The sequence below is a fragment of the Oncorhynchus kisutch genome, linkage group LG1, assembly GCF_002021735.2.
Source record: "Oncorhynchus kisutch isolate 150728-3 linkage group LG1, Okis_V2, whole genome shotgun sequence".
NCBI classification, from domain to species: Eukaryota; Metazoa; Chordata; class Actinopteri; order Salmoniformes; family Salmonidae; genus Oncorhynchus; species Oncorhynchus kisutch.
In genome coordinates, this window is record NC_034174.2 from 3,943,382 (window position 1) to 3,952,151 (window position 8,770).

General features: G+C 44.9%; 1 protein-coding gene across 1 annotated transcript in view; it reads left to right on the plus strand.

The window, feature by feature from the left end:
- LOC109884229 (LIM and cysteine-rich domains protein 1) overlaps positions 1 to 8,380 on the plus strand; it is a 35,429-nt gene extending 27,049 nt beyond the window's left edge. Inside the window, exons 7-8 of the mRNA XM_031796076.1 lie at positions 1,877 to 2,092; positions 3,845 to 8,380. Coding sequence (XP_031651936.1) covers positions 1,877 to 2,092; positions 3,845 to 3,982 — 354 coding nt within the window. The 3' untranslated portion in view covers positions 3,983 to 8,380. The remainder of the gene's footprint in view (positions 1 to 1,876; positions 2,093 to 3,844) is intronic.
- Positions 8,381 to 8,770: the final 390 nt, after the last annotated feature.

Genomic DNA, 8,770 nt, shown 5'->3' on the forward strand with positions numbered 1-8,770 from the left:
TCTGTCTCTGCCTCTCTGTCTCTGTCTCTGTCTCTGCCTCTCTCTCTGTCTCTGTCTCTGCCTCTCTCTCTGTGTCTCTGTCTCTGCATCTCTCGCTCTCTCTCTCTCTCTGTCTCTGCATCTCTCTCTCTCTCTGTCTCTGCGTCTCTCTCTCTCTCTGTCTCTCTCTCTCTCTCTCTCTCTCTCTCTCTCTGTGTCTGTCTCTGTGTCTGTCTCTGCGTCTCTCTCTCTCTCTCTGTGTCTCTGCGTCTCTCTCTCTGTGTCTCTGTCTCTGCATCTCTCTCTCTCTCTCTCTCTCTGCGTCTCTCTCTCTCTCTGCGTCTCTGTCTCTGCGTCTCTCTCTCTCTGCGTCTCTGTCTCTGCGTCTCTCTCTCTCTGCGTCTCTGTCTCTGCGTCTCTCTCTCTCTGCGTCTCTGTCTCTGCGTCTCTCTCTCTCTGCGTCTCTGTCTCTGCGTCTCTCTCTCTCTGTCTCTGCATCTCTCTCTCTCTCTCTGTCTCTGTCTCTGCGTCTCTCTCTGTCTCTGTCTCTGCCGTCTCTCTCTCTCTCTGTCTCTGTCTCTGCATCTCTCTCTCTCTCTGTCTCTGCATCTCTCTCTCTGTCTCTGTCTCTGCATCTCTCTCTGTCTCTCTCTCTCTCTCTCTCTCTCTCTCTCTCTCTCTCTCTCTCTCTCTCTGTCTCTCTCTGTCTCTGCATCTCTCTCTCTGTCTCTGTCTCTGCATCTCTCTCTCTCTCTCTCTGTCTCTGCCTCTCTCTCTCTCTCTGTCTCTGCATCTCTCTCTCTCTCTGTCTCTGCCTCTCTCTCTCTCTCTGTCTCTGCCTGTCTCTCTCTCTCTCTGTCTCTCTCTCTGCCTCTCTCTCTCTGCCTCTCTGTCTCTGTCTCTGCCTCTCTCTCTCTGTCTCTGTCTCTGCCTCTCTCTCTCTGTCTCTGTCTCTGCCTCTCTCTCTCTGTCTCTGTCTCTGCCTCTCTCTCTGTCTCTGCGTCTCTCTCTCTCTGTCTCTGCGTCTCTCTCTCTCTGTCTCTCTCTGTCTCTGCCTCTCTCTCTCTCTCTCTCTCTCTGTCTCTGTCTCTGCCTCTCTCTCTGTCTCTCTCTGTCTCTCTCTCTGTGTCTCTGTCTCTGTCTCTGCATCTCTCTCTCTCTCTGTCTCTGCGTCTCTCTCTCTCTCTCTCTCTCTCTCTCTCTCTCTCTCTCTCTCTGTGTCTGTCTCTGCGTCTCTCTCTCTGTGTCTGTCTCTGCGTCTCTCTCTCTCTCTGTGTCTCTGCGTCTCTCTCTCTCTCTCTCTCTGCGTCTCTCTCTCTCTCTGCGTCTCTGTCTCTGCGTCTCTGTCTCTGCGTCTCTCTCTCTCTGTGTCTCTGTCTCTGCGTCTCTCTCTCTCTGTCTCTGTCTCTGTATTTCTCTCTCCCTGTCAGCTCAAGTCCAAGGACAATCCTTTAGCTTCAGATGTTCGTCTCACTACAAAGTGACTGTATGTTGACATTGCTTTCAACTGATTGTCATTGTGGCTCCATCGAGAACGCTATATAAAACCTCCATAGTACGCAGAGAGAGGACGACAGCAAACAGACAGAGAGCAGTATGAAAACTACTTTAAAGGCTGCCTAAACATCTGCCTTTGATTGCTTATATCATAACATGGATTGCACCATGTTTCGGGCTTGGCCTTAGTGCTGTTTGTGGTGATGTGGGCTTTGAGAGAGGATGATGCACGATCATCATGTTGTGTGGATGGGACAGTATACTGGCTAGTGGGTTACCCCCCCCCCCCCCCCCTCCCCTCCCCCAATTCCTGTGGTGTCAGTTTGCTCAATGGAGTTGTTTTTTGTCTCTCCCTGTTCCCTCTTATTCCACATTCTCCCTCAACTCTCCCCTCCTACAGCATTGCAGTGGTTGCGGGGAGCTCGCCCCCCTTGACAGTCCTGTGGTGTATGCAGAGTGGGCGGGCTACGACAAGCAGTGGCACCCGACCTGCTTCGTGTGTTCAGAGTGTGGAGAGGCTCTGGTGGATCTAGTGTACTACTGGAGGGAGGGAGAGCTGCTCTGTGGAAGACACTACTGCCAGAGGACCAGACCACGCTGTTCGGGATGTGATGAGGTGAGGGGGGAGGGGGGCAGGAGGGGGGGGGGGGGGGCAGGAGGGGTGCGGAGTAGGGCTGCTCTGTGGAAGATGGTACTGCCAGAGGACCAGACCACGCTGTCCAGGGTCTGACGAGGTGAGGGGAGACTCATGGAAATAGGATGAACATTAATGTCCCAACGGGAAAATTGTCTTTGAGACACAGAACTGCTGTATACAAAATAGACACTCCTCTGATTGGACCAGCAAACTGTCACTAAACACAGGCCGGGTGAGCTAACGATAGCTTATTTGCTGTTCAGTTATAGGATGAGGTGCCATGCAAACTATTACAGTCGTGGCCAAAAGTTTTGAAGACGACACAAATATAAATTCACACAAAGTTTGCTGCTGCTTCAGTGTCTTTGTCAGAAGTTACAACGGAACTATGAAGTATAATTACAAGCATTTCCCAAGTGTCAAAGGCTTTTATTGACGATTACATGAAGTTGATGCAAAGAGTCAATATTTGCAGTGTTGACCCTTCTTTTTCAAGACCTCTGCAATTCTTCCTGGCATGCTGTCAATGAACTTCTGGGCCACATCCTGACTGATGGCAGCCCATTCTTGAATTTGTGGGGTTTTGTTTGTTCACCCACCTTGAGGATTGACCACAAGTTGTCAATGGGATTAAGGTCTGGAGTTTCCTGGCCATGGAACCAAAATATCAATGTTTTGTTCCCCGAGCCGCTTAGTTATCAATTTGCCTTATGGCAAGGTGCTCCGTCATGATGGAAAAGGCATTGTTCGTCACCAAACTGTTCCTGGATGGTTGGGAGAAGTTGCTCTCGGAGGATGTGTTGGTACCATTCTTTATTCATGGCTGTGTTCTGAGGCAAAATTGTGAGTGAGCCCACTCCCTTGGCTGAGAAGCAACCCAACATTTTAATGGTTTAATGGTCTCCGGATGCTTTACTGTTGGCATAACACAGGTAGCGCTCACCTTGTCTTCTCCGGACAAGCTTTTTTTCTGAATGCCCCAAACAATCGGAAAGGGGATTCATCAGAGTAAATGACTTTACCCCAGTCCTCAGCAGTCCAATCCCTGTACCTTTTTCAGAATATCAGTATGTCCCTGATATTTTTCATGGAGAGAAGTGGCTTCTTTGCTGCCCTTCTTGACACCAGGCCATCCTCCAAAGGTCTTCGCCTCACTGTGCGTGCAGATGCACTCACACCTGCCTGCTGCCATTCCTGAGTAAGCTCTGTACTGCTGGTGCCCCGATCCCGCAGCTGAATCAACTTTCGGGGACTGTCCTGGCGCTTGCTGGACTTTCTTGGGCACCCTGAAGCCTTCTTCATAACAATTGAACCGCTCTCCTTGAAGTGCTTGATGATCTGATAAATGGTTGTTTTAGGTGCAAGCTTACTGGCAGCAATATCCTTGCCTGTGAAGCCCTTTTGTGCAAAACAATGATGATGGCACATGTTCCTTGCAGGTAACCATGGTTGACAGAGGAAGAACAATGATTCCAAGCAACACCCTCCTTTTGAAGCTTCCAGTCTGTTATTTGAACTCAATCCGCTTGACAGAGTGATCTCCAGCCTTGTCCTCGTCAACACTCACATGTGTTAACGAGAGTTAACGTCAGAAACTGCATCTCTGCAGTCAGAAACGGCATCTCTGCAGTCAGATGCAGTATTTTGATCTTTTTTTTGGTTCCCTAGAGAAACACTTTATCCAATAAAGAACCCTTAGGATGTGTGTATCTTTTCTCCTCTGGTTTGCAGCTGATCTTCTGTGAGGACTACAAGAAGGAGGCAGATGGCCGGGCGTGGCACCAGGACCATTACTGCTGCTGGCGGTGTGGCCAGAGTCTCGACAGCCCCTGTTCCTGTCCCCAAACACCCAGCCCCAAGCCTGTTTAGGCCCTCCGTAACCAAGACCGCTTCTGACAGTTCCTGTCCCCAAACACCCAGCCCAGTTTGCCAGGCCCATGCTCTTTACACCAAACACCAAGACTGGTTTAGACTCTCCCCTTTACACACCCACCAGCAAACTCATTACACCAAGGCTGGCCATCTTCTAGAGATAAAATCACATATGTATATGATAATGTCACTGAGCTAACCCTTCTCTCGGGGACCTACAGTACCCCTGCAGGATTTCCATTCATTTCCTTTTTAAACCTTTAAAGTCCTCTGATTGGTTGTGAACTAAGGGCTCTTCCTTAGAGGCTGAAACGCATACATGACTAGTCATGGGTGCCATGTTAGAATGCTAACTAGCTTATATTGGCTAAGTATCAGGTAGTCAATAGGAAGGGTTATCTCGGGAGGTTCACCACTATACATTATCCAGAAAAACACTCCAGAAATACACTATATATACAAATGTATGTGGACAACCCATTCAAATGAGTGGATTCGGCTATTTCAGCCACACCCGTTGCGGACAGGTGTATAAGCACACAGCCATGCAATCTCCATAGACAAACATTGGCAGTAGAATCACCTTATTGAAGAGCTCCGTGACTTTCAATGTGGCATTGTCATAAGATGCCACCTTTCCAACAAGTCAGTTCGTAAAGTTTCTGCCCTGCTAAAGCAGGTCAATTGTAAGGGCTGTTACTGTGAAGTGGAAATGTCTAGGAGCAAAAACGGCTCAACTGCGAAGTGGTAGGGCTCACAGAACAGGACCTCTGAAAATCGTCTGTCCTCGGTTGCTACACTCACTACCGAGTTCCAAACTGCCTCTTGTAGCAACATCAGCACAATAACTGTTCGGCGGGAGCATCATGAAATGGGTTTCCATGGCCGAGCAGCCGCACACAAGCATCACCATGAGCAATGCCAAGGGTCAGCTGTAGTGGTGTAAAGCTCACTGCCATTGGACCCTGGAGAAATGGAAATGTGTTCTCTGGAGTGATGAATCACACTTCACCATCTGGCAGTCAGACGGACGAATCTGGGTTTGGTGGAAGCCAGGAGAACGCTATCTGCCCGACTGCATAGTGCCAACTGTAAATGGTCTAGGGCTGTTTTTCATGGTTCAGGCCCCTTAGTTCCCGTGAAGGGAAATCTTAACGCTACAGCATACAATGACATTCTAGATGATTCTGTGCTTCCAACTTTGTGGCAACAGTTTGGGGAAGGCCCTTCACTGTTTTAGTATGACAATGTCCCCGTGCACAAAGCGAGGTCCATACAGAAATAGTTTGTTGAGATCGTGAGGAAGAACTTGACTGGCCAGCACAGAGCCCTGACCTCAACCCCATCAAACTCCTTTGGGATGAATTGGAACGCTGACTGTGAACCAGGCCTAATCGCCCAAGATCAGTGGCCGACCTAACTAATGCTCTTGTGACTGAATGGAAGCAAGTCCCTGCAGCAATATTCCAACATCTAGTGGAAAGCCTTCCCAGAAGAGTGGAGGCTGTTATAGCAGCAATATTCCAACATCTAGTGGAAAGCCTTCCCAGAAGAGTGGAGGCTGTTATAGCAGCAATATTCCAACATCTGGTGGAAAGCCTTCCCAGAAGAGTGGAGGCTGTTATAGCAGCAAATGGGGGGGGGACAAACTCTATATTAATGCTCATGATTTTGGAATGAGATGTTGGACGAGCAGGTGTCCACATACTTCTGGTAGTGTTTCCTTGTTATGTGTGCTCTTCTCAGTGAGCCTCCGTCTATTGCATTCTAGTACTTTATGCACTGACTCAATGATTATCATCAACAGTCTCCACCTCCCTCACATTGCAGCAGGGTGGAAAATGTACCCAATTTTCATACTTGAGTAGAAGTGAAGATGCCTTAATAGAAAATGACTCAAGTAATCGTGAAAGTCACCCAATAAAAATACTACTTGAATAAAAGTATTTGGGTTTTAAATATACTTAAGTATCACAAGTAAATGTAATTTATAAAATATACTTAAGTATCAAAAGTATAAATCATTTCAAATTCCTTATAAAGCAGACCAGATATTTTCTTGTTTAATTACAGAGAGCCAGGGGCAAACTCCAACATTCAGACATCATTTACAAAGGAAGCATGTGTGGTTAGTGAGTCCTCCAGATCAGAGGCAGTAGGGATGACCAGGGATGTTCTCTGTTTAGTGAGTCCTCCAGATCAGAGGCAGTAGGGATGACCAGGGATGTTCTCTGTTTAGTGAGTCCTCCAGATCAGAGGCAGTAGGGATGACCAGGGATGTTCTCTGTTTAGTGACTCCTCCAGATCAGAGGCAGTAGGGATGACCAGGGATGTTCTCTGTTTAGTGAGTCCTCCAGATCAGAGGCAGTAAGGTTGACCAGGGATGTTCTCTGTTTAGTGAGTCCTCCAGATCAGAGGTAGTAGAGATGACCAGGGATGTTCTCTGTTTAGTGAGTCCTCCAGATCAGAGGCAGTAGGGATGACCAGGGATGTTCTCTTGATGATTGTGTGAATTAGAACATCTTCCTGTCCAGCTCAGCATTCAAAATGTAACGAGTACTTTTGGGTGTCAGGGGAAAATGTATGGAGTAAAAATTACATACTTTTACTTCACTACATTCCTAAAGAAAACAATAACTAGGCAAGTCAGTTAAGAACAAATTCTTATTTACAATGACGGCCTAACCCCCCCTGTCACAGTTGTAGATAAAAATGTATTTCTGCCTCTCAGTCATGAGGTTGTGTATCTTTATGACGTGATGAAACAATTTTAAGAAGATATTAATGTTAGAGAAATGTTATTTCTTTGTAGAGCTCCACCTCCACTCTCGTGTAGTTTTGCTTCCTTTAAGAATGGTCCTAATGATCATTACAGTCCAGAGCTGAAAGAAGGTAATTAGCCTGATGTGGATCTATTTTAAAGATCAAAGACACAAACTTCTGAACCAGAGAGGAAGTAAGTCTTGCCAGAGGTCTAAAATGTTCTAACAGGCTTTGTCTCGCTTGCCCTCTTATATGCCTATATTACACACACACACACACACACACACACACACACACACACACACAGTGGTTGTGGGTAGAGAATATAGAGTAGTTAGCAGACCTGGGATGATGTAGAGCAGTTAGCAGACCTGGCATGATGTAGACCTGGGATGATGTAGTTAGTAGATCTGGGCTGTGTCCCAAATGGCACCCTGTTCCCTTTAGATGGCTCTAAAGTAGTGCACTATGTAGGGAATAGGGTGCCAGCCCTGGTCTAACGTACTGCACTATATAGGGAATAGGGTGCCATTTGGGAACCAGATTTTTTGTTCATAAAACTGGAATTAAGTGGTAGACACCTGGAATTCCCCAAAGCAGAATATATATTTTTTTTAAATAAAATTTTTAATAAATTCTCCAATTTTTATTTCTTAGTTATTTGACTGCTCTATCAGGTTTTAGGATCATAATATGTTCTGATTTTGTTTTCTCCAGGAGTGTTCGTATGGATATGGACTAAAACGAACAACTGTGTCTTGGATGGGCTTCTGCTTTCAGAAATGCTTCTGATATGTAATAGTAGTATAATTTAAAGTAATCTAAAGCAGTTTTTGTTGAAACTTTAGTTCTATGGTTAGTTATCTTGTTAGATAAGAAAGTTAATATGTTGTGGTGTTTGTTTTAAAACAGTAGGTGACTGTGAGCTCTTTTTTGCAATTTGACAATGAGTACGTTGACATGCACACTAATAATCTGATATTAAATTGATTATGGTAGAAGGCAGAGTATGGCGTTAGTCATGTAAACGCCTTATTCTGCTTATCTTAATTAATCAGCGGAAAAATCCAAGTAAGCAATACACCGATGTTCAGAAAACCAGGTGTTTAAAAAAAAAATCTTTCAAATATTTAGTAAACTGTTTAATCGGTGTCCCAGGGGTGTATTTGAGTGGCACGTGTGCCAACATCAGCAACGCAAGCCTCCCTCTTTTATGTGCGAGTAAAGTCTGTGTAAAGTGAGTTGGTGAAAAACTGAATGTACATGTTTTTATAAATAGTTATCGCATACATCTCATATGTCCCGAACTCGGAATCAAATCAAATAGTCGTCACAAAGTAACATTGTCACTGTGGCGAAACGTTTTATTTTGACTTTTGAAAAATGCAGAAAATTGACAGACTGATTGCAGAGATGTTTCTTCTTGTATGTTTTAAACGATTTATATTAACCTGATTTTCCCAAATAATAATGTCATTATTGTTTGCATGTGATCGTGCTCAATATTTGCCTTGTAGAAGTATATTTTGTAAAAAAAAATTAATGTACTTTCTTATTACCTCTCTACATATAGTAAGTATATTTTCTCTTGGTTTGTATTTTTATTATAGATAATAAAACTTTTGATCTTTATGTTTTGATTTGATTTTCTTGGTGTTATAAACAGTCTTATTGGTCAGTTTTTATTCATCGTTCCACAAATGTTCATTGTTCACACACACACACACACACAGACAGAATTAAACATCAAGCCTTAGAGCTATATAAAGGTATTGGGTCATATACAGTAAAATGTCATCTGAGCTGGTTTAGAACCAGCTAATCTACATTGTGCAAAGGATTTTTTATTTTTTTTTATTTAACCTTTATTTAACCAGGTAGGCTAGTTGAGAACACCTTTATTTAACCAGGTAGGCTAGTTGAGAACAAGTTCTCATTTGCAACTGCGACCTGGCCAAGATAAAGCATAGCAGTGTGAACAGACAACAAAGAGTTACACATGGAGCAAACAATTAACAAGTC